The following is a 27,745-nucleotide window of genomic DNA, read 5'->3' on the forward strand; positions in this document are numbered from 1 at the left end:
GGAAGGAAATGAAAGAATACAGAAAAGGTTGGTGAGGCATTTAGTGGCCTATGGATGACAATGGTGGCTGTTTAGTAAGAAAATCTGTTTGGAATGTGCATATATATTCATATGTGGCCATAGCAAAATAATAAATAAGAGCCGAGGTGGCGCGGTGGTTAAATGCAGCACTGCAGGCTACTTCAGCTGACTGCTAGATCAGCAGTTCAGCGGTTCAAATCTCACCGGCTCAGGGTTGACTCAGCCTTCCATCCTTCCGAGGTGGGTAAAATGAGGACCCGGATTGTTGTTGGGAGCAATATGCCGACTCTGTAAACCGCTTAGAGAGGGCTGAAAGCCCTATGAAGCGGTATATAAGTCTACTGCTATTGCTATAAATAGAAATAAAAAAGCATGAGTGATTTTTACTGTTTTTGATGAAAGTGAGAGGATTAGTGAAGGCTTGGTGCAGCAAGGATCCCACTATCTTACTATTTTATTTTTCTTTATGTACACTGAGAGCATATTCACCAAAGACAAATTCCTTGTGTGTCCAATCACACTTGGCTAATAAACTATTCTATTCTATTTTACTCTACTCTATTCATTTCTATTTCAATTCTAACAAGGAGTTTAGCTTCTCTCTCTTGAAAATGTAAGCTGGCATAAGGCATTATAATGCAAGTCTCAAACAGTTCATTTAGTGACCAAAGTTACAATGGCATTGAAAAAAGTGTCTGATCACCATTTTCACACTTAGCGACCATTTTCACACTTAGCGACCGTTGCAGCATCCTCATGGTCACGTGATCAAAATTTTGATGTTTGGCAACAGATTCGTATTTATGATGGTTTCAGTGTCCTGGGGTCATGTTTGACAAAATATAAAATTTTTAATCACGCCCCCCCCCCCCCCCCCCCGGTCAATGGTGTCCCTCTTTACCAATCTGAAAATCTGGTCACCTTACAATATTGAGAACAGAGAGATCTATTTTACTTCACATGTTAATTTTCAAACAGTAAATTAGGATTAATTAGATTAAAATGCAATTTAGATTTATTTAACTAAACTGAAACATTTTTCTAACTAGCATCAAAAAAGACACATGCTAAACTATGAAATAACTGGTCAATTCATTTTAGTCCTACCCGTAAAATTTCTTCAACACAGTCATCATCACCTACTCCACTGTCCTGTAAACAAAGAGGAAATAGATATAAAGTTAGAATTAATAGCCACCATACATGAATACATGCCTTCTGGCAACATTTATGCAATGCTGGTGGATTGCTTCTGGAAATCATGCCATTTTTCTTAAATGTGTTTTAAAATAGAACACAGAAGATGAATATCTGAGAAGATGAATATACAATTATTATATATGCCTCTTTTCAAAAATGGTAAAAGATAAGAAAAAATGTAAGTGTTGTTTTTTTCACCAAGTATAACATTGGAAATATTATCTCTGCCAAAGCCCATTTAAATTAAAAGTGCCCTACCACAGGTTGGCCATAACCCATTGGGAACTTCTTTGCTATAACAGTCATTGAAATTAAATGACTACTATGTAATTTAGTGTCATGGATATTATACTGGAGATGTTTAAAGTTGCATAACATTTACATGTACTGACACAGTCTGCCAAAACAGTATCTTAACTGATTCTGGCTGCACTTAAAATGAAAGCAACAATTCAACTGCAGATGAAACTAAAAACAGCATGAAAATTACCATCTCCATTGTATAATTGAGCTATCAAATAATATGAGAATATCCTATCTTGAAAAAAACAATGTATCCCAGTTTTTTTAAAAATAAAATATACTTATAATTTAAGAATGAGATTAATATAATGAAAAAATAACCCCCATGTTTTTAAAAGATTGGATATCAGGTTTTATACTTGCATTGTAAAAGTATAACTCAAAATGCACCAAAGATCCCACATTGTAAGAAAATTGAGCGATTTTAAAAAATTCATATGATTTGGTGTAGTCCAGCCATATTTCTATTTTGGTTTTAATTTACAACATACATTAACACAATTTGACAAGTGGGGAAAAGTTCTAAGTTAAACACACTGGACCCTCCATATACTCTAACCCAGGGGAGGGCAATTATGGTTCCTTTATGACCTGTGGATTTCAACCCCCAGGATTCCTGAGCCAGCCAGGAATTTGAGGCATTGAAATCCACAGGTAGTAAAGGGGCCATAGTTGCCCACCCTTGCTCTAACCCAAGCCTGGGGGAAAGAATCAAATTTTCTGGAAATTTTAAACGTGGCCAGGGAGAAGAAAGCAGATTCTTTTATTTTATTCATTGCTGGAGAAAAATTACTGTGCCACAAAGCTTACATATTTATTGTTCTAGATTTGTCCTGAACTTCAAGATAAAAATTAATTCAAAAGCTTATCTTATGAAGGTTTTACTTCTTAGTTAAATTCAACTGTTTGAAATCTGAAAGGAGATATTATGGCTTCATGGAAAGGAAATGCCAGATGCACATGTTTTCTCTTCCTATTATGGGATCTCTACATACTAAAAATAAAAGCTGTCAATGTAATGTATCATGACAAGGAAGTTCCTTCAGGGGCAAAAGTTCACTTCAAATCATCTTCTTGTTTACCAGTAGTATGCTTCTTTTCGTAAGCAAAAAAATATTGAAATGCCTTCTTTCCATTTCATGTTCCTGAACTATACAAATTCAAATTATATGGAAAAATACCAGATCCAGATTTGTTCTGCTTATAACAACACATATTCTGTATGAATTGATGCACATTTAACAACGAGCAGACATACTGAATTAAATAGCCCTTACTTGTGAATAAGTATTTGGGTAGGATTACAATGATGATGATGATGATGATGATGATGATGATGATGATGATGATGATGATGATTTGGACCTTTTGGACCGAAAAACCAAGAAACTAATGACAATGCACTACAGTTTACATCCACGTGGTGATACTGATAGACTTTACCTGCCACGAAAATCAGGTGGCAGAGGATTATTACAAGTGAAGCAAACAGTTGAAGAAGAAAAACATGCACTGGCTGATTATTTAAAAGAAAGTCAAGAACATCTATTAATTGAAGTAAAGAACAAAAATCTACTGAAGGCCCAACAGACCAAACAAGAATACAGAAAAGATGTGATAAAATCAAGAATGGAGAGTTGGCAGAACAAAGCACTGCATGGCCAATTTCTGGAAAAAATAAAAGATAAAGTGGACAGTGAACAAACTTGGTTATGGTTAACAACAGGTACATTAAAGAAAGAAACAGAGTCACTAATCCTGGCTGCGCAAGAACAAGCTATCCGCACAAATGCCATTAAGGCCAAAATCGAAAAATCCTCTGATGATGCCAAATGCAGACTTTGCAAAGAAGCTGATGAAACTGTTGATCACATACTCAGCTGCTGTAAAAAAATCGCGCAGACTGATTATAAATTGCGGCACAATTCAGTAGCACAAATGATCCATTGGAATTTGTGCAAAAATTATAATATCAAAACAGCAACAAACTGGTAGGAACATCAGCCTGAAAAAGTCACCGAAAATCAGATGGTCAAGTTCTTGTGGGATTTCCGTATACAAACCGACAAAATACTGGCGCATAATACACCAGACATCACATTGGTTGAGAAAAATAAGGTCACAATCATAGACATCGCAATACCAGGTGATAACAGGGTCGCTGAGAAGGAACATGATAAAATCTCAAGATACCAGGACTTAAAAATCGAAATTCAACGACTATGGCACAAACCAGCAGTGATAATTCCAGTGGTAATTGGCACACTGGGTGCTATACCAAAAGCACTGGAATTACATTTAAAACAGTTAAAAATTGACAAAATCACCATCAGTCAAATGCAAAAAGCCGCACTGCTTGGATCTGAACGCATATTACGAAAATACGTTACGATGTCCTAGGCCCCTGGGTGGGGCCCGACTAGTAACCAATGCCAAATCCGGCGAAACAACTGGCCGCTGTGATACAATTGTATAATAACAACAACAACAACAACAACAACAACATAATTGCATAACTTTTTCATATGTTTCATCTGTTTAAAACCTTCAAACACTCATTAATGTATTTTATCCTGTATAAATACATACAACCCAGATAGGATAAAAGAAAAGACATAACAAATACATTGTATGGGTTGTGCAAAAAACAGCTTTGTGAGCAAGTATCCTAGAGTATGGGAATTGAAATGTCAATAACTAAAGGTGACATTATGGAAGAAATGTAGCAATATAATGTGAACATAAAATGCTCTGATCAAGTTATTGAAATTATTTTGATTATCTGTGTGGACAGATTGATATGACAATTAAATAATTTTTGACATTTTGTAAAATAACAAGTGAACTTACATAAGAATAATCCTTATTAATTTTTAATTGTAGCCCTGAATCAGTGCTTTCCATGGAAACTATTAAAATCTGCAAGATGGCAGTCATAACAATGTAAGCCCCACCCCTTTTGTGTGCTGGGTAGGGCTTCAATTACAACAATGTATTAGCCATCGTGTAGATTTTGACAAATCACTGTAAATGCACCTGCTCTGAATCTTGAGCAATTTTTTAGAATGTTATCATCATAATATATATGTGAGCTGAGGCAACCCTGCCTGAGATGCTTTCTATTCTGAAGAGAAATCCAAACTGAGCTAATTTGTGTTCAGCTGCCAGTAATATAAACATGCTGGTTAGAATTCTTTCTACAGCAGATTCCTTTGTATTTCATATTTCAAGTAAGTTAATAAGCAGATGTCAAAACTCTGAATTAAAATTCCCAGAAGAGGGAAGAACAAAGGACAATAAAAATGATTTTTAAATAATCATAGCGATAAATAGCATCTACTTCTGATAAATATAAATGCTGGCATAAAATGTTATTAGGCTACAGAGATGTTCTTTTGTTTCAGAAATATGTTTTGTTCTTCAGCAGTGTCATTCATCATCTTAACAAGCTCTCCATATGTAAATTAAATAGCAAAGTTTGATTCATTCAAATACATTTTTGTATTGTGTTAGATCATTTTTTAACATGTATTTCATTCCTTTCACTGCTGAATACCTTCAGAGTATTTGTGTAATTTAAGGATTCAGTTCATACCCTGGAAATGTTTTCTCATTAATGCTTATTCAGTTTTGCTTTCACTATGAAAATTTAAAAATCTTATTTAGGACTATAGTGTACAAATTAATATTGGATCCACTCTCTTTTGTGTTTCTTTTAAACAGAATTGTGTATTTTAAAATATATATATATATATTGTCCTTTTGCATCACCACCCCCAATTAACTTCAATGATTTTATAGTTAAACATGTACAATTAACTGACATGTCAAGTATTTATAATTACCACTTTCATGATCTTTGTAGAACAAGATGTTATTATTTAATTTTCTGGTGGTAGAAAAACCACACAGTCATATTGTATGTTTCTCTACTTTGGGGTAAATAAGCATTTCTTTAGTATTCATTAAAGCACCTAATTTTTTAATTTTATTTTCAAAACTTACCTAGCCCTACTGGCCAGAAATAAAAATAAGTTTCATATTTAAGTTAGTTGAAAGTACTGCAAAGAACGCATATAACATTTTTTTCCAGAGAACTGGAAAAGGTATTATCATTATCATTTGGATATATCATTTGTTATGTGATTTAAAAAGATTTAAAGAAAAATAAAGACAAATTTACATTAAATTCAATGCAATTTAAAATTTACATTTTGCTTATTTAGCCATATCTGAAAAGAATTTTAAACACTGCTTGCATTTTTTACTATGTGGGGTTTAGACAAAACCACCCAAACTTTCTGAAATAAATGAAGTTTAATGCAGTGAGTTTCTCTAGTTATAAGAAACATTTGTGGACTTTATATGCCAGGAGTGGGTTCCAGCAGGCACTACTGCTTGTTGGTTCCTATGCGCGCTGCGTGCTTGATACAATTAAAATTGTTCTGTATATGGGCAGAACTGAAAACAAGATGGCAGCACCTACAGCACCACCTGGGGAACCGGTTCAGAGGCGTGGCAGGCCTGGGTCGCTGCCAGTTCCAGCAACCCAGGCCGCCAAACCACTACCGGTTTGGGCAAACTGGTCTGAACCTGTAGGAACCCACCACTGGTGTACATGAGTATAAATTCATGGAATAGGGTTTCCTGCCTAAGCAGGGGGTTGGACTAAAAGACCTCCAGGGTCCCTTCCAACTGTTATTCTATTATATTATTTCAACTGAAATAATTATATTCAAGGAAGTTTTCAATGCAAAGAATTTATGACATAGGATTGATGCTCAAAACATGGCCTATAATTGCACCAAATATGTCCATGTGACTAAACTTTCCTATGAATTTTGCCTAGATGAAAAAGAAGCTGACTTTTTATGATTACAATTAAACACAAAATCATTTGGTTTATGGGAAATGTTCTGGAATGGTTATTAAAATTCAATATTACAGGAAAGCAAAGAAATATAAAATGCAAAAGCGAAACATTGACAGAATCATGTAGGGTGTAAGGAGGGGAGAAAGAAGCATGTTTCCACTTTATATAACAATGTGAAGTTACCAACTGACATTCCAAGTCAAATGTGATGCAGCCTGCATGTTAAACTTTTAATTAGATTTTAAAGTTAACCAGAGATCAGGCAGCATAATTTTTTTTAATGTTTAGCCCTCAGAATTCCTGTGCTAGTATATGTCTACAAATAAAATGCCTTCTGTTCAAGAAGTAAATGTCTTGGGCAGGCACTGATGTTGTTATATTTCCTTGTTCATTTTCCCTACTTGGTTGCCACGACTGTCATGAAATATTAAGCTATAGCTGTGATGAGTGTAATATGAAGAATGCTTTAGGGTTTTGTTATTTTGTCTGCTCTAATTTATCAGAGATTTATTTGACTAAGACTTAGAACAATTATGAGTCAATCTGTATTTTAAATAAAGCTGTCATTTTAAAAGCCTGGATCCCAGGTGAAAAATAGCAGGGATCTAATACTGGGGTACCACTTTGCCCAAGAGGTTAATAAAATCTGAACAATGAAGCAAACAAGATAGTTAATCAATACCATCAGACCACTACTTTTATCCCTTAAGATCTTCATTTTCAACTCAATGAACATCATTACAGCAGAGAACCTGGACAGTCAATCTCCGTGTACCGACACAAGATAAATAAATTAATTTAGATGGTCATAAAAATTACATTGCTGCATTGTGCCATCTGACCTTTTAAAAGTATTACTCCTGGTGTTAATAACCATTCTAAATAAAAAAGTGAAGCAGCACATGTTATTGCTTTTAGGTTTTTAATACACAAAAGGAAATACTACGTATTATATTTAGGGTATGTTGAAGGACTTTGTTTTTAAGCAAAGCAACTTAATTCATACTTCTTGCACTAATATGGTAGTCAGACTCCTTCAAATTTTTTGTCTTTCATTTATCACAGTCTTATTTTAATGTATGTGTCTGTCTGTGTGTCTAAAGAAGTATAAAATATAAAACATTCATCACTATGTACATTTTTATTATTTTAAGAATTATACAGGGTCATCCATCATAAGAAACACAGCTTGGAGTGGTTCACAACACTGTTTATGAAGAATAAATTAAAAATCATTGAAATAAAATTATTATCTTAGAATGTATTAACGCAGAAATGAGACTTTCTGATATTCATCAGAAATGAGTATAAATTACAAATACACTGAATATTGATTTAGTAATACAGATCACTATAGTTGTAGTTTTTTAGTAATATATCAGTACCATTTCCCTGACAAATTGTTATTTTTCCAGCATGTGTCCTTCACAAAGAGATATTTTGTGCAAGAAGTAAAAGTTATAATACAAAAGGTGCCATCTTTCTTTAAACCATTGTATCTCATTTCTTGAGTAAATATCAGCAGTACTTTTTTCCCACTAAAAGGATGACAAGGGGAGACACCCCCATTTCTTCTTGTACCAAAAGAATGAGGCATATTTTTTCCTCCTTAGCTCAGAACACTTCCTTAATGTAATATCCCTTAATCGCATCAACCAACTTCTTACTATTTTACCCAGATCTGAATGAATACAGATAGTCCTCAATTTACAATAGTTCATTTAGTAACTGTTTGAACTTACAACAGCACAGAAAAAAATGAGTTATGATTGTTTTTCACACTTATGACCGCTGCAGTATCCCCATTGTCATGTGATCAAAATTCAGAAACTTGGCAACTGATTCATATTTATGACGTAGTGACCTAGGCTCATGTAATCCCATTTTGCAACCTTCTGACAAGCAAAGTCAATGGGGAAGCCAGATTTACTTAACAACCATATTACTAACTTAACAACTGTGGTGATTCACTTAACAACCTTGGCAAGAAAGATCAGAAAGTAGGGCAAAAGTCACTTAACAAATGTATCACTTAGCCACAGAAATTTTGGGCTCAATTGTAGCCATAAGTAGAGAAGTGCCTGTAATAGTTTGAATTATTTTTGATGGCCAGACATACAGAGATAGGCAACATTAGCAAAGGAACATATATATTTTTGTTCCCCAAGCTTTGGTCCAATACTTGTAATATCATCACCTATCAGCTACTTCAACACACAAGGACTTTTCTTTCTTTAACAAGATACATACAATCATCTGCAATCAATGCCTCTCTAGATTCTGCACAGGACAAACAAAAAGAATTACTGGATACAAATTTGACATCAGGACTCCAAAACAAAGACATAGTAAAAACAGAACATTTTAATCTGAGAAAATTTTGCACTATAGATTTTAAAGTAGTGCTTTTTGAACAAAAAAGCCATCACACATTTAAGCATGGGGTAGTAGAACTTGAAATCTGAACAAAGAGAAATACAATATGTCTATAATATATTACAGTGAAGAAGAAACCACCTTCTTGGGATGAGGTGTCCTTGGTACTTTCTGAGCTTGGTTGTTTTTTTTGCATATGTTTTATTACCCAAACTAAACTCAATTAATATTGGTAATGAAACATCTGCAAAAAAAACAACCAAGCTCAGAGATCACCAAGGAAACCTCAATCAAGTCCTTGAGTCTTACAAGATTTGTTTTTTGCTTCAACTTCCAGAATTCTCCAGCTACCATCCTTTTGAAATCCACACATCTTCAAGGGGTTGAAGTTGAAAAACACTGCTATATATATATAATAGTCCATTCATTTCCAATGTAGACTTTTCTGTAGTCAAAATGATATCACTGATAACATATGTTTAAGTTTAAGTTTAATGGAATTTATATGGCGCCCAATCCCGAAGGACTCCGGGTGGCTTACAAAAAGAATATAATGGGCTTTGAGGAAATACTAAAAATGTATACAAATCATTATTTCCTTTCTGAAGTCTATGGGATGAAATCAGATTAACCGATAAAACTTAAGGAAGAAAATCAATCTGTCTTCAGTCAGAATCCCAGGGAAAAAGTAGTTTTGCTCAGGTGGTATTAAACACTCCAAATACTAGTAAAGTATCAAAGGTATGATTTCCTTAGAGAGGAATGAGGCCTTCCATCCTTCCGAGGTCGGTAAAATAAGGACCCAGAATGTTGGGGGCAATATGCTGACTGTGTAAACTGCTTAGAGAGGGCTGTTAAGCACTGTGAAGCGGTATATAAATTTAAGTGCCTTTGCTATTGCTATAATCAACACTGTTCACATGTTCACTGCTTAAGAAGATACTACTAGCACAGGATTATTGTGACAGCAATTACTGTTGATACTGAGCAACAAATACTTCACTCTAATGGGACTAGTCAGGTGTAAACATCTGGAAAATGACTAATACAAGTGCTTCCCAAATCTGGGTTAAATTAAAATAAAAATTGTGTAAAAATGTTTTTCTCTGGATAATGACACAAAAAGCCATGTTTTTCTGGATAGTTAGTATTTTACCTACAATGATAAAAAGAATTGCCTGATAAGTGGTTTTGGATAATGGTAAACAAGAACTTTTTGATAAGCAGGGGAATGAATGCAAAAGTTTCAGAAGCATTGGTATAATATTTTCAAACTTGCAAATGTGAATAACACAACCAGGAGTGAAAAAAATAGCATTTATAACAGGGGTGGGTTCCTCCCGGTTCGCACTGGTTCACACAAACCAGATCGTTGGTGAACCCGGAAGTAATTAACTTCCTGAATGCCGGTACCACTCCTGGCCCCTGTCGCTGGGTGCCTGCAGGGTTTTTCTTTTTAAAAAACGCCTCTCCGGATGATCTTGAAAACCTGCAAGGTTGCTTTGGAAGGGGACAGATGGGCAGCATTTCCCCCTGCCCCCCTCCCTGGGAGCCTGCAGCCTTAAAGCAAGCCTTTGCACAGTAAAGAAAATCTCACGAGCGAGAGAAGTTCTTAATTGCCTTTACTGTGCAAGTTGCGGAAGCTTCCGAGGCTGCAGACAACCAGAGATGGGGTGGGGGAATGCTGCCTGTCTTCCCCCTCCCAAAGCAACCTCGCAGGTTTTCAAGATCGTCTGCAGAGGCATTTTTAAAAAGAAAACTGTGTTCTTGGGAGGGGGAATGGGCTGCATTCAGAGGAGCCGGCACTTGGGGCGCCCTGAAACAACACATCCCGGCCGCCTCGTTCTACTCAGCAAGTGGGGACATCCCGTCTGTGCCCGCTTCTGCTGCCGCCACCTCCGCTCCCAAACGCAACTGTCAGCTGCAAGCAGGTGCCTGAAGCTGCTGCTTGCAGTCATTTACGGCTGCAGATAGATTGTGCCTGTAGCGGGAAGCTCTTCGCCCTGTAAGAGCTCCTCTCCAGCACTCCTAGTTTGGTAACATCATCAGTGCTAGAAGGGAGTGGGGTTGGGGGGGAAGGAGGAGAAAGTTAGGACAAATTTATTTATTGTTTATAGAATGTTTATTACAAGAAATGTTATTCCTTTTTGCAAATGTTTTATTTGTGATGCAATATGTTGCTTTTAAGAGTTCAGATCAGGTTTATGTGTCTCAAAGTGGCTGCTTTTCTATGGGTAGGCCAGGTTTGTTGCAAGGCAGTGTGTTTCACCCTCCTTGTTTAGGTAATTCTGAGGTGGTTGATGGTTCTGTGAGCGCCTGTCCTTTATAATTTTCCACATTGCCTTGATGGTTTTTATTCCAGTGACTTTGTCTTTCCTGTCCTTAGGCTTAGGAAAAAAAAACTGGTTTCATTGGCAGTCTTTTTTTGGGGGGAGGATTCTTATTTTTTTGGTGTTTTCCTAGCACTGTCATAGTTTGTGGGTGTGGGTGTGGGTGGGTGTGTAATGTCCCGCAGTTATCTATGCATTAATAATGATCTAGTAATATTAATAATATCTAGTAATTAGTAATATCTAGTAATAACATCGTCTTGGCCACTCCCACCAGGTCACATGGGTGGCAGGCCACTCCCATCCAGTCACATGGGTGGCAAGCCACCCCCATCCGGTCACATGGGCAGCAAGCCACTCCCACAAAGGAGGCCACGCCCACAGAGTAGGTTTGAACAATTTTTGAAACCCACCCGATTTATAACTATATCAAGAGAAACTATTTTCTCATTTTCCATTACTGAATTTTTACTATAGATAATCCTCTATAAAACATAGTATGTCCTTTTCTTTTACTTTTCTTTTCTATCTTTATTTTTCTTTTCTATCTTTCTATGAAAAGATTTAATTAATGGATCCAAGACTTTGCTTTGCCATAAACATAATGCCATTATTTCCATTATGTACAATTAAGAAACATGGATGAACTTTCAGGGCTGTGACTCATTTCAATGTTCTGCATTTCTGTAATAAAACTGTCTTGTTCATTTCATCTTTACAGCAAGCTATTAGCTAACCAGATTTTTTTTTAAAAATCTGCAAGCTTTATATTGTGAATGTCAATATCTCTATTTTTTTAAAAAAAATCACACAATACTGCACTCTTCCAAAAAAGGGCTTAATAAAAACATACTCTAGCACACACTCTCTAATTATAAAATAAATATACAATCTGATAACAGTATTCTAGAATCAGTTTTCTTTTCCTTTTATATGACTTCAGCTATAGGGAGTATTTTCTTCATAAAAAGGTTCATGCATTTTAGCTACAAATGAAAATTTCACAAGTATTCAACTCAAGATCAATATAAATGCTAAATATCTATGCTGCTACTTCTCTTAGCTCTCTCCTGTACTCAATTCAAGGATGTCAGCTATTTATTTGAACCACTGGAATATCAGATATTTTAGAAAGGTATTGATTTTGTTAGTGAAGTGTGACTAAAGGGATAAATAAACTGTTCTTGGTGTCAATCGATCCATTTTTCTTTATTGTTATTTTAGGAGCAGTCAAAGCAGCATAGATTCTGATATATGTTAGACTGTAAGGAACATAGTTTAAAATTATGCTATTCCCTGAATTTCAAAATTGAAATATTATCCCTAATAAGGGTTAACTCCACTATGTGACTTATGATGCTTTGGCAAGGATTTTTTCCCCAAGTTACTGGTTCTTCAAACCAAAATATACAAAAAAAAATTGAAAACTGAAATAAAAATATGAGTTTTTTTAAAGCATTTTCTCACAGATCTAAGTTTGGCCAACAAATACCATGCATTCTGCATAGCTTTAATTACTCTTTAATTATATTTTTATTAATCATTTTCAAAAAAAGAAAAAGAAGAGAAAAAATAAAATGTGATAAATAGGCATTTTATATAATCACAGAATTATATTTAATTTTTTAGTATTTCTATAATTAGTTTTAAGTAACTAAATACATTAAATCTATAGGCCACTGTTAAACTATAGACCACTGTTAAAATTCAAACAATGCATAATATGAACATGTGTCAACATACAGTGTAAATGGTCAAAAGTTTGCATGTTACACTAAATTCTATTAAGTCAGGTGTGACCAACCAAGCCCACCAGTGTTTTAAAAAAAGCTAATACAATCCTTGGTTGTATAAACAGAGGCAAAGAATCAAAATCATATGCAGTATTCGTACTGCTTTGTAAAAACTTAGTAAGACCACTCCTTAAATGCTGCAAAGAATCAAAATCATATGAAGTATTCGTACTGCTTTGTAAAAACTTAGTAAGATCACTCCTTAAATGCTGCATCCAGTTTTGATCACCATATAACAAAAAAGATGTTGAGACTTCGGAAAAAGTTCAGAGAAGAGCCATTAGGATCACTTGGAAACAAAAACATATAAAGAATGGCTGCAGGAACTGAGTATGGTCAGCCTAGAAAATGAAGGATTAGGGGTGACATGATAGCAGTATTCCAGTGTTTGAGGGGCTGCCACAAAAAAGCCGCCAACTTATTTTCCAAAGCAACAGAAGGCAAGACAAGAAATAATGGATGGAAACTAATCAAGGAGGAATTAAACTAATCAACCTAGAATTAAGGAGAAACTTCCTAACAGTGGGAGCAATTAACTAGTGTAACAGCTTGCCATCAGAAGTTGTGGATGCTTCATGACTGGAGATTTTTAAGAAGAGATTGGACACAGTTAATTGTCTGAAATGGTATAGGGTCTCCTACTTGAGCAGGGGGCTGACGAGAATATCTGCACAGTCCCTTCTAGTTCTATTCTGATTGAAATTTTCAAACTAGCTACTTTATTGTTCTCTTACTAATACAGGAATCTCGCCAGACTGGCAGCTTTCACCTGAAAAATACTAGCTAAGGTTCAAACACATTCAAGGGGGTGGGTCATGTTCTGTTATGTTTATGTAAAGAGTCATATAACTTATAACATTTTGAGATAACTTCATATCTCAAAATGTTGAGATATTCAACTGCCCCAGTTGAGAAGAAGACTTAAGCAGACTAATTTCCTGCTTAAGTCTTCTTCTCAACTGGGGGAGTTGAATATCTCAACATTTTGAGATATGAAGTTATTTAAGACATCTTCAGTGAAGCTTTAAGTTACATATAATGTACTTTGAGCTGAAAAACAGAAAGTAAATTTAATCATAATCATAATTATATATATACACAGTAATACATATACAGAGAAACGTGTGATGTAAGTATTAAAAAAAATGACAGGTGTCATTTTTCATAGAGAGTGTAAAAGCCATTACGATTTCGGAAGCCTCAAGTGTGAAGTATACATTACATAACATGTCCACATTAATATGCATTTCTCCCATCCTTGAGTCTGAAGCAAATTTTGCTGGCATAAATTGAAGACCCCCAATAGCTTAACATATTTTCCCTCTAAAATGAGGGAAAATATAGAGCTGAGGTGGCGCAGTGGTTAGGGTGCAGTACTGCAGGCTACTTCAGCTGACTGTTATCTGCAGTTCAGCGGTTCAAATCTCACCAGCTCAAGGTTGACTCAGCCTTCCATCCTTCCGAGGTGGGTGAAATGAGGACCCAGACTGTGGGGGCAATATGCTGACTCTGTAAACCGCTTAGAAAGGGTTGAAAGCCCTATGAAGCGGTATATAAGTCTAACTGCTATTGCTATTGCTAATGAGACCAGGGAATGGTGCTATATTTCCTATTTTAACGTGGAACAAGTTAAGGGAAGAAGCTTCATTTATTGTCCCAGCAAACATAACTACTTGGTTGAAAGAGCATCAATCCATTACTTTACAATGTGGATAAGGCTGGAATGGAGACGAAGATAGTTAAATTAGCACCTTAGCTCTTTATTTAGTTTTGTTCAGGTATTCATGAAGATTGTTCAAATAATTCAACATTTTTGAACACAGATTCAGCCTTGTTCCAGAGTAGCCCTACTCCATGGGCAGGCTGTTGGATGCTGCTATGGCTGGCCAACATTTTATTTATTTATTTGACATGTTTACTGCCCATCTCACCTCGAAGCGACTCTCAGTGGCTTACAATAATTAAAAGCCAATTAAACATTGAAGCAATAAATACTCATAATAGTAATAATTTACAATTAACAAAACGGGGAGGAAGGGAGCAGGACCAGATGTCTGATTTCTCTGATGGCAAGTGAAATGAGGAAAGATGGCTGTTTACTATAGGGGGAAAAGCAAGCTATGAAACAATAAAATTAAAGGAGAATTATTCTGCAAAAGAGTGCACAGAAATAGAAGGGAAAGTGTCTGCCGCAGCTATAATGGACAATGGGAGCTGTACATATATCAGTCCTGACTGCATTATCAATTATATCATCAAAGTATAAATTGTGTCCAGAAAAGAGGGCACTATTTCAAATTAGTTAAATGCATTTTTGATGGCTAAGAGATGAAACAAAGATACATCATTTAAGAAAATTTGTTAGCAAGATGTGGAGATAAACCCTAAGAAACAGTGAAGAATTTGTTTTAATTATGTCTTTGGATAGATTCCAACTGTTAAGGGCAGAAAGGCAATAGATTTATCTTCTAGGATTGGTATCAAGACACTGAATAATGTTAAATAGGGAAAAAGCAGCAAACGATTCTCAGCCTTTCCTCCCTTTTATATATTTGCAAAAAGAAATTGCCTAAGGCAATAATCATAATCTTGTCACTGAAATCTGATGGGATGACAGGCTATTGTTATTCATGATTGGTTCACAATCACCCTTGCTTTTACAACTTTATCAAATTCCTAGTAGATTGCCTAAATCAAGATTGAAAACAGCTTCATGGCATCAAGTAAATATACTATAATGTTTTGTTAATAATATTTGTAATGTATTATATTTACATACAGTATAAGATATAAAACTTAAATTGGTCTTTCTTTGGAAAATATACAACTAAAATTTTATACTACCATATTTGTAATTTTTTCTGAAATATGTTTTTTCACTGAATGATGGAGATATGTTTTAAACTTTCACCTCAAGAAAAAAAGTCATTTAATTGAAACTAATTATATTTGTCACTCACAACTCTTTAAAAAACTATATGCACCTCTCAACATGTATTATAATTATACATGTTCCATTTATAATTTTCAAGGTAATTTCAATAACAGTATTTTTCTAGAAAATTTTCTAGAAATATTACACTTGTATTAAAAGTTTCAGAATTAAGCAATTCACACGACACACCTTTAATATTTATTATATACTGTATATTCACCTGAATATAACAGTGTAAACTGTTTATATTCTTTATTTTCCGAAAAGACTTTTCTGAATTAATGAAAATTTCTTCTCTAGCTAATGTTGATACATTTTAATAATCACACTAGACTCTTAATCTTATTGCAATTAGAAGTAATTTGAGTTAGAATCAAATTATGGCTACGAGATTAGTGACCATCAGAAGCCATAGTGCAGGAGTGTCAAATGCGCTGGCCACGCCCATGCCCAGTTTAACAAAGGGGGAAAGTCATGATATGTCACGTGATACCACCATCATATAATGTGACTTTGACATCCCGGCCATAGTGCAAAAGTTTGTAATGTGTATTAAAAGTCATAGTTCATTCTCAATATGTCAATTATTCCACATTTCTCTTTGAGTCATGCAATAGTTACAAAAACTGCTGCTCACTTTCTCAAATATGTTGAAAATATGGTATGAAAACAAACAAACAAAAATATTTACAGTTATGTTATGTTTCAGATGCAATTCTGAAAGGATATCTCCAGTATAAAATGGTTTCCTACGACTCCTTAATGCAACTGGATCATTTTTTAGGAACATGTCTCTGTCCTCCACAAAGTTCTAATATAAATGTTACAAGCTCAGAGTAACAGTTTCAGTGACAGGACAAACAAAAGTAGGCTTTATTACAACTTACAGAGTTCTAGGCTGTGGTTCTCAAACTTAGAAAAAGTCCCACCAATCTCTTTATTAAAGAAACTTGATTTCATCACGACAATATAAATAAGAGCTTACTTTTTCTAAAATAAATACTGTAATATTATCCTATAAATATATTAATAACGTGCTTAATTAAAAATATTTAATTAAGCGAATTATGGGTGTTATTTTAAGTTTAAATTAACAAAGAGGTTTTTAGATAATGAGTTACATGCATTCCACCTAAATCACTTCTGAATTCTACTGGTGGATGCCATTCTATTGGTGTTTGATATTATGATACAATCCTGAATTATTATTATTTTTTAAAAAGCTACCCTATTTATTTGAGTTATATTTTTCAAAATTGTTCTTTCGTTGTACTAAATGTCTAATAATAAAACTTTGCTGAAGTGATAAATAATGTAAATAGCCCAACAATACTTTTTGTGATATCTATGCTCATGGATACATATATACAGTTCAGTGATTATATATACATTCACACATTTACAAAAACATTGATCTATACTGTTTTATTTGCTAAGATTTGAGAGAAATACTGTCACTATCATGTTTCGAAAGATTTTAAAACTTAATAGAAGCAATGAAGTTTAATGTCCTTTTTATAGCAAAAGACAGGAAATGTTATATTCTTTTAAAGGGGAACAAATTTTGATTACTTCAAGTGATTAGTCTATAAAATTTAAAATTTCTCATTTTTTAACAATCTTGCATTATTGAGGATTCAGGGCAAAGCCAGTTTGACCTGTGGAAAAGTATTGGCTCATAAAAAGAGTAGATCAATATTTCTGTACTTAATTGGAGTTTTATGTGGGATGCCAAATGCAGTTCATAAATGTCACTTCATTTTTTGCAAGATGATTACCAAATGTGGTACACTATTGACATAAGTAAAAATCTTGCATTAGTTGTTCTGTAACTCATTATCTAAAAACCTCTTTGTTAATTTAAACTTAAAATAACACCCATAATTAGCTGTTTCTTCAAAGCAAGGATTTTTCTCAACTGTGAGTTCATTATCTGCAAAAAATAACTTCTTGAACTTACAGTTGAGAAGATCCCTTGCTCTGAAGAAAGCAATAGTTTACAAAATCAAAGAAAGCAATAATTTACAAGAACCATTAAACTTAAATTAGTAAAAAAATTAAATAATGAACAAAATTACAGCTGTTTTATTATGTGCTGAATATAATCTATACCACATTCATTAAATACATTAATACTATTAATTAGAACTACTGAGAGTTCAAAGGTACAAGCCTGTGCAAGAAAATCATTACTGCTTAGCGACTTTATGTTCTATTTCTTCTGTAATAGCTTTTAAATTGTGCTATAACTTTCTTGTTTATCAGTGGGAACTCTTAAAAGTCTTATATAAAGGGATAGCTCGGCTAGCATTTTTTTATTGGATCCTGGCTAGTGAAGTTCAAATAGACTCAGTAGTTCAATACTTATGAAGGACTTCAACATTTTAATACCCACTGAAACAGATTACCACAAATATGGGAAGGTTGACTTGTTGCAGAAAATCAGGAGATTTGGACTGTGAGATCAAGAAAAAGCTTTATTTGGCCAAATAGTTCAGATAGAGATAGCAATTTCTAACATCTGAACAGCGTTCTAATCCAAACATGCGTTCTTATAGTGTGTTCAAAGCATCAAAAACACAGAAATAATAAAGCATTTCAATTAGTTAAATTCCTTATTGCTGGGCAGAAAAGCATGCAGGAAACACTAGTTTCATTCTGGTTTTTGTGGTTAAGCTATATGCCTGACTCGCAAGCGAGACCTCCAATTGACTTGGCCTACTTACAACAGGTGTCACGGTTTGACATTTGAATTTTCTAAGTTCAAGTTTCCTGTTCTTCTTCAAGACTCAGTAAATGTATAACAAGATAGAAGGGATAAATGCCCCCCCCAAGAAATCCTCTAGTCTGACCCCATTTCATGTTCACTCTTACGTCCAAATCTCGCTTTATGTCCTGCCTTAGACTCAGCCTTCCATCTTTCCGAAGTAGATAAAATAAGGATTCAGATTGTTGGAGGCAATATGTGAGAAATATGTAAACCGCTTAGAGAGGGCTGTAAAGCACTATGAAGAGATATGTAAATCTAAGTCCTATTGCTATTATTCTTCAGTTTTTCCTGGGGCTTTCACATGGATTAGTGAAAGATACATGGTTCTTCATAGCTGCTCATGTCTGTTCATCTGATATGTTTATTTATAAATCTATCCCCTTTCTTTAATAGATTATATTTTTAGTCAGCATAAATCTTCCTCTAACTAGCTTTCAATCTGCATTTTATGAATAATGTAAAATTTCTAAACATCTGTTATCTTAATTTTGATTAATTGATTATGTGCTAACAGGTCAATATCAATTCTAAACAGCCACATGGATAGTTTTTCTCTAGCAGAAATCTGTCCTCAGGTCTTCCAATGGTGCATCACTGCTGTAATTGAGTTCATCTATCTTGCAACTGATCATGCATCCTCTCGATCTTTCTTTCTCAACATTATAGACTACAAAATTTATAGAGTTTTCAGCCCTTGCATTGTGTGTCATAAGTATTGTAATTTGATCCTGTTCATTTGTGCCTTGAATAAGAATTCTAGATTGATTTGTTAAAGGATTTTTTTTTCTATGCATGATATTCTAAGGAGTCTTATTCAATGCTAAAGGTACAAAAATCTCAATATTTCTATCATGCTGTTGCTTCCATAGAGTGTCACGGGAAGAAAAATATCTGCATGATCTGATTTTTGTCGATAATAAGGTATAGGGCATCTAAGCATATTGGTCAAAGCCTCCATTTCTATTCATACAAATGCTAGTATGCAATGCATTTCTTGATTGTTAGTCATCTTAACTCTCTTGAAAAATCTTCAATGCTGGGAAAATGAAAAGGAGCAGAAAAAGAGAATAACCAGCTGCAAGATAGATAGATTTGACTATAATGGCAATAAGTCCACTGTTGGAAGACCTTGAAGGCCCAGGGTGGGAACAGATAATTTCAGGGGAAAAAATCTATCCATGTGGTTGCTAAGAGTTGACATCAATTTGATGGCATATAATCAATCAATCAATCATACACAAAAATATTTTGTTCAAACCTTTAAAAATATTTTTAATTATGTACCAATACAGATAAAATATATGGTATTATAAAATCTCAGTAAGAAATAAAAAATGCAGAACTTACTAAATCTAAGATAAAAGTACCTTTCTTCATTTGCATTAAAATAGAAATCTAGCAGTAAATCTTCTATGGATGCAAATATGTATCTGTATCTATATAAATTGTTCACTGGCCCATGTGTTTAGACATGATCCTGCTAGATACTCTTATTTTCCATTTTAACCAACATGAAATCTCCAAGTGCCCTTAAACAGATTTCTCTTGTGACCTCCCTTTTAATACTTTCTCTGAATAGGGAGGCTCCACACCGGTTCCATTCCTTTTTACAAGTTTTTATATATTATACATGAAGCAAAATTTCACATAGCTTAAATGCATACACACATTTATCTTCCTAGAATTCCACAACCTTTGAAAATATATCTCTGTCCACCTTTGCAGATTCTGAATCGTCTGCTTTTGTTTTCTTAAAAAAACTAAATATTCTGAATCTTTTGGTCTTTGTGTTATCATTTTTGTCCTAACTCATGTTCATCAGCCATGCAATAGCTATGAATGCAGAAGTCATAAGACAACATATATATTTCTGTATGTAATTCTTCAATAGTGGACATATTTCTCTTTGTCTGCATGCGTATTCTCAGTTGTCAAAGCTAGACTGCTAGTCTGTTGCTTAAGCAGAAAAATCTCCAGAAACCAAGCTCACAATTCTGTATTCTGGTATCCAATAGGGAGAAACTGTCTTATACCTGCAGGCATGTCAGAAATAATTGAAACATTTATTACAGAGATTAACCTATTCAAAATTTTGGCAGAATAATCTAACAGTTGTATGACTTGAGTGTATTTTATATTCAATTCTAAATTATTAGGTAATGAATTTTAATGCAAGTTACTTTTACTTGATCCGTTACATTAATATTCATTATACTTTTATATTAATTTTTACTTTATTTACATTATTCATATAGACTTGCACACACTTGCAAGATCTCCTGAACAAATGTGGGGATAGTTTTGAATATTGCAGACAGATGTTAAGTTCATACTCATATAAGCTTTGAAAACTCTTTTTGGAAATCAAATCCTTTGTATAGCCCTACTATACAAATAGTCCTCAACCTGCTACCGCAATTGAGCCCCAAATTTCTATAGCTAAGCAAGACAGTTGTTAAGTCAATTTTTCCCTATTTTACAATCTTTCTTTCCATGGTTGTTAAGTGAATCACTGCAGTTGTTAAGTTCATAACACAGCTGTTAAAGTGAATCTGTCTTCTCCTTGACTTTGCTGGTCAGAACAGATGATCACATGACCTCAGAACACTGCAACCGTCATAAAGACAAGCCAGTTGCCATGGGTTCAAATTTTGATCATGGTCTTTGTGTTTATCATTTTGGTCCTCCTAATGACCATGGGGATGCTGTAATGGTTGTAAGTAGTAAAAAAATGGTCCTAAACCATTTTTTTCTGTATCACTGTAACTTTGAATGGTCACTAAATGAAGGATTGTAAATCGAGGACTGTACATACATGCATACATACATACATACATACAGAAAAATATATTTTCACTTTATTTATTTATTTGACTGGGTGGTTTAAAAGCAAAGTAACAAAACATCACAATATAAAAAATACCAAATGTCAATAAAAACAAACATAAAACATAAAAAACATAAAAGGAATAAAACATGAGTGTGTCCCAAGATAGTGGGAGGACAACTATCATTTAGCCTCAGTCAACTACTTTGAAAATTTTCATGGGATCTCCAGGATTGATGGAAGAACCATGTTTTCAAGGTTTTCCAGAAGATTAATAGAGATGGGGGCAACCTCACCTCTGGAGCATGATGGGGCACAATATTCCAGAAAGCACAGGCTATGGCAGGAAAGGCACATATCCTGAGTCCAGCTAGATGGAACTCTTTCACAGTTGGGAGCATATGTCTTCTGCTGAACCTGGGCTTTAAGGGTCAAACAAAGCACTTTGGTTGCATCTGGAAGCTAACTGGAATGCAGTTTGCAGGGTTATAATGGGTGCTGTCCTGGAAGAGCACATAACTGTCTGTACATCCCTAATCTGCACTAGCTGAAGCTTCTGGATGCACTTCAAGGGCAGCTTCATGTAGAGCGCATTCTGTGAGTTACCAAGACATGAATGACAGTGAATAGAGCCTCATGGTCCAGGATTGGTGCACAAGACTAAGATGTGCAAAAGTCCTCTTAGCCACAAATGTCACTTTCAGCAGGAATCAAGATTTTAGAAGGATCTCCAGGTTGCATATTGCATAATGCAATCCCATCCAAAGATCCAGAAGGGCCTAAAGCCACTCTGTCCAGATCTCCACAGCCTCCAAGCATCAGGACAAAACATCAATGGCATCACTTAATTCATCAGAGCAAAGCTGAATGGAATGGAATGGGATAGAATAGAATAGAATAGAATAGAATAGATGGTATTCCTGGCTTGAGAGTAAACGTAAAACTTAAGACATAAAGGGTAAATGTATAATATATAGAGAGTATTTAAATAAGGATATTATTTAAGACAGTGATGGCGAACCTATAGCACGTGTTCCACAGGTGGCATGCGGAGCCATTTGTCAGGGCACGCGAGGTGCTGCCCTTGCGAGTTCACCCTTTTTTTAAAGCCATTTTTCGCCCTCCCCAGGCTCCAGAGGCTTTATAGGAGCCTGAGGAGGGTGAAAACAGCCTCCCCCCCCCCCGGAGGCCTTTGGAGGCTTCATGAGCTTCCCTCAAGCCTCCGGAGCACAAAAAACCGGCCCTACGGGCAAAACGGAAGTTCAGGAACGGACTTCTGGTTTGCTCAGAGGGTCGTTTTGACTTTTCCAGAGGCTTCAGGGAAGCCTCCTGAATGTCCCTGAAGCCTCCGGAGGGCTTCCGGGGGCGGAGGATGCTGTTTTCACTCCCCAGGCTCCTATAAAGCCTCTAGAACCGGGGGAGGGAGAAAAAAGCATGCAAAAAATAGGGGGAGTGCCTGTAGTGCGCACATGCACACTGGGGGGGGTCGCGCATTGCATTATGGGTGTGGCATGCTTGCACACAACGCCCACTGCACTCCCTCCACTTATGGCACGTGAGCCAAAAAAGGTTCGCCATTGCTGACTTAGGACAATCATATAGAAATAGAATTTTTGGTAAATAGGATTGTTATGAAAATATATGGAAAAGCTGTTACAAGTGTAAATTAGTGTTTTGTGTTTTGTGTTTTGTCTTTTAAATGTTGGGAAATGTAATAAAGACTATTTTTAAAAAAAAGAATAGAATAGAATAGAATAGAATAGAATAGAATAGAATTCTTTATTGGCTAATTGTGATTAGCCAATAAAGAATTAGCCACAAGGAATTTGTCTACCAGACATCATCAGTATGCTGATGATGACTTCATCCTATAGCAAGAAATGCTCATCCCCAGTAGTTTCATCTGAATGTTAAAAAGAAGTGAGATACTACAGAACCTGCAGAATAAGAGTCAGAAGACATCAATCCATAGTCCCATAGAAAGGAAGTGAACCAGTGCAAAACTGTGCTCTACATTTCAAGCCCTGGAACCAAACCATAAGGATACCATTGTTGATAGTATCAAAGGTTGCTGAGAGATCAGGAAAAATAAGGACAGGAGGAGGAGCCAACGTCACGATACGGACGTGCGGTCTCGATGCGCTGAGACCCCAGCCGATACTTTTGTCGCTGGGTGGTCCAATCGGACCTAAACATCCCGCAGAGACGGTGAACAGGAAGAATACATCTTGCTGATCTCAGGGACATCACAAAGTCCCTGATTGATCCAAGAGAAGTTCTTCAAGCCGGCAACAAAAAGTCCAGCCACCAGGCTGATGAAGTCGGGACGGCTCCGAAATGGAAGGATACGGAAAGAGAAAGTGTTTCCAGCTGGTGAGGAATTTTTACCGTTTTAAAAGAGACTGGCTATAAAAAACTTAAGTTAATTTAAATTTGAGAACAGAAGAAATAAGCGGTGGAATTAAGCTTTGAATGGTTTTGGACAATGGGTTATCTTACTTTTTAAATGTTATTTTCATGGATGGAATATATGCACGCCTTTTAAAATGAATGGATTAAGTTTTCTTCTTCTTTTTTCATTATTATTTTTTGCAACCAATGGCTAAAATTCTCCGTCATTACTGCATGTCTTTTCCCTTCCCTTCTTCTCTATTTCATTCAGGAATTTGACTTTTTTTAAAAACTTGGAATAAAAAAGATACAAAAAGCAACAAAGAAAATTGTAACAACAGAGGGTAAGATGACACTGCTACCCGGAGGTTGGAGGTTTGTGTATTGGAAACAAAACACTTTTACTTTCCTCACTGATTATTCTGGCTTGGCACTTCAAGCTCTCACTGTTTTGTCTATAGAGTGTGATAAGAAGAAAAGCATACAGATCCTACCAGTTCGCACCTATTCAGTAGAACCGGTTCATCAAATCTATTGAACCGGTTAGAAGAGGTTTCACCAGTGGACCTGGAAAGCAGGCCAACCTACAGAAGAGGTTCCAAAAATTTTTGAAACCCACCATTGGTCCTTGGATATGATTATTCTGCACTATCATGCTCATATTTATAAAACTCAGTGCCTCTGTGAAAGGTAAGGATGACTACTGCGTTTGTGGTGCAATCAGAACATTGCGTGTGTTGAAGTTGTTTTAACGCAAACCAAAGATGCCTTTTAAAAAACAAGTTTACATCATATCCTTATGCATGCCAGTGCTGTGTGAGAGGTAATTTAAGGTGGTTCTGACAAGTGTCGTCAGCATCTTCATATCCGGTCACATGGGGGGCAAGCCACTCCCATCCAATCACATGGGCAGCAAGCCACTCCCACAAAGGAGGCCACACCCACAGAGTAGGTTCGAACAATTTTTGAAACCCACCACTGGCGAGATGACAAATAATAAATAACAATCTTTAAAATGCTAATAATCAACATAAAAAGTCATATATTCTTAGTTGAAGTTTAATCTAATATACCTATTAACTATTAAAAAATCATACCCATATGTTTAACAAATGTAATCCTCAAATCCCCCAGTCAAAAGTTCACTTTTCTCCTTTTCCTATAGGAAATCTATCAGTAATCTCTAAACTACAAGACTACTGAAACTGTGTGCATCTGGTTGGGGAACAGCAGATTTTAGCTGAACCCTAGCAAGACTGAGTGGCTCTGAGTTTGGGGGCACTCTAGATCTGGGATGTTTTCATCTTCGGTATTGGATGGGTTAGCACTGCCCCAGGCAGACCTTGTACACAATCTGGGGGTCCTTGAGTGGTGTGCTTTAACTTAATTTAATTTGATTTTTTTTTTTTTAAATGTTGCTTTGTTTTTTCTGAATTGGTCCATCTGAACATCTACGATGTTAGAAATACTAGGAGGTTTTGGTTTGTTTTGCTATTGCACCTGTGCTTCCAAAAAAAAAAAAAATCTGTACACTGCAAAATAGGTTTATGCATTCAAGTCTCCTCTCTGCTTAGTGACTCAGTTCTCTAAGTTTATCCAAGATTATCAAGGTTATTCACCTTTTCAAAATTCTTTTTCTGTTGCATACAGCTATTTTTATATCCTCCCCTTACTTTTCTATAATTTCTGGTCCAGGGAGGCACACTGCAACTTTTAGTGCTTCTTCAAATGTTCACAAAATAAAACGAAGGGGCTAATTTCTTCTACTCAAGGTCCCAGGGAAAGTGGATGTAAATTGTAAACAGTGATTTGGAAAGGAGGATTAGAAATTTTTGTTACTAAATATTATGGATGTTTAGCCAGAATAGGCCATAAGGATTCAGTGTTATTGGAAGATGTTAGAAATAGCAAATGAAATGCCAGTATGTGGTTATGTTTTAAATCTTGATATATTTTATGATGATGTTTAAACAATTATAGTCAAATAAAAATGGAGGTATGATGATGGTAATATGTATAACTATATCTGAGTTAAAATACTTGAGTTAATATGAATTATGGTTGATGACTGTGGAAGAAATGCACGAAGGTCTTTTCTAACCAACTGATACATTTTCTACAGTATGTAAAGAAGGAGGATTCTTTGTGTTGTGTCTATTTTGAAAAGAAATTTTTTATATATATGTATGTATGTATGTATGTATGTATGTATATATATTTAGTGTCACAACCCCTGGTATGCCCCAATTATGGGAGGGAGCTAACTGCTTCCATTATCTGTCTATTGGCTCGTCACAAGAGTCCATCACGAGAGAAACCCAATATTTTTACTGTTGCCTTTGTTACATTTGTGTTGTATTTGTGCTGATAAATAAGCCTAAGATGTAATAAGATGTAATACAGCACAGGTTCGAATCCCAGTAAGGGTATGGCTAGCTGATGAGAGCTAAATAGCTTGAAATAGATCTATACTAGTCTCCCTTTATTTATTTATCAGCAATATATATATATATATATATATATATATATATATATATATATATATATATATATATATATATATATATATATATATATATATATATATATAATGTTTTTTTATTTGTGCTGATAAATAAATAAAGGGAGACTAGTATAGATCTATTTCAAGCTATTTAGCTCCCATCAGCACAAATAAAAAAACACAAATATAACAAAGGCAACAGTAAAAATGTTGGGTTTCTGTCGTGATGGACTCTTGTGACGAGCCGATTGACAGATGATGGAAGCAGTTAGCTTCCTCCCATAATTGGGGCTTACCAGGGGTTGTAAAAATCTAATATATATATACATATATATATATATACACATACATACATACATACGTACATACATACATACATATATATGTATATATATGTTGTATTTGTGCTGATAAATAAATAAAGGGAGACTAGTAAAGTCACAACCCCTGGTATGCCCAAGTATGGGAGGAAGGTCACACTTCCACTCTCTGTCATTAGGCTCGTCACAAGAGTCCATCCAGACAGAAACCCAATATTTTTTACTGTTGCCTTTTTTGTTACATTTGTTATATTTATGCTGATAAATAAATAAAGGGAGACTAGTATAGATCTATTTCAAGCTATTTAGCTCTCATCAGCTAGCCATACCCAAGTTTTTGGGAATCGAACCTGTGCTCTATTGCCTCCCAGGCAGGGAGTTAACCATTTGAGCTACAGAGAACGACTCCTTATCAGCCAGCCAGGGAGGGAGGTATATACTTAAAGTCACAACCCCTGGTATGCCCAAGTATGGGAGGAAGGTCACACTTCCACTCTCTGTCATTAGGCTCGTCACAAGAGTCCATCCAGACAGAAACCCAATATTTTTTACTGTTGCCTTTTTTGTTACATTTGTTATATTTATGCTGATAAATAAATAAAGGGAGACTAGTATAGATCTATTTCAAGCTATTTAGCTAGCTGATGAGAGCTTTTCATATATATATATGAAAAATAAGGACAGATTTACCACCCAAATCCTTCCAGAAATAATCCAAAAGTGTACTCAGTGTGGTCCTTCTCCCAGGCTCAAACCTGAATCCCAAATGAAAGGGATCCAAATAATCTGCTTTATCTAACATTAAAGAATCATCTTCCCCACAACCTTCCCTAAAAATGGAAACTGGAGAAACGTGTATGGTAGGATCCAGCAGCCTATTCATGGATGCAATAAGACTGAAGAAGTATTGTCACTTTGCCACTCTTACCATCACAAGATAGGCATTAATAATTGGTCTCACCTGTGTTCAATCAAGCCATTTGATCTCTAGCGGTACTCCAGATGGCTCTTCTACCATTTCATCTCCTTCAGCTCTTCCATGAACCATGGGAACCAATGGAATTCACAAGGGAGAAGTTCCATGGAAATGATCTGATCCAACG

At 35.3% G+C, this 27,745-nt stretch overlaps 1 protein-coding gene across 1 annotated transcript in view; it reads right to left on the reverse strand.

Moving 5' to 3' along the window:
* Positions 1-1,113: 1,113 nt before the first annotated feature.
* Positions 1,114-27,745, reverse strand: part of LOC116514615 (AF4/FMR2 family member 3-like) — a 91,467-nt gene continuing 64,835 nt past the window's right edge. Inside the window, exon 4 of the mRNA XM_032226232.1 lies at positions 1,114-1,173. Within this exon, the coding sequence (XP_032082123.1) occupies positions 1,114-1,173 (60 nt within the window). The remainder of the gene's footprint in view (positions 1,174-27,745) is intronic.

The sequence above is a fragment of the Thamnophis elegans genome, chromosome 11, assembly GCF_009769535.1.
Source record: "Thamnophis elegans isolate rThaEle1 chromosome 11, rThaEle1.pri, whole genome shotgun sequence".
NCBI classification, from domain to species: Eukaryota; Metazoa; Chordata; class Lepidosauria; order Squamata; family Colubridae; genus Thamnophis; species Thamnophis elegans.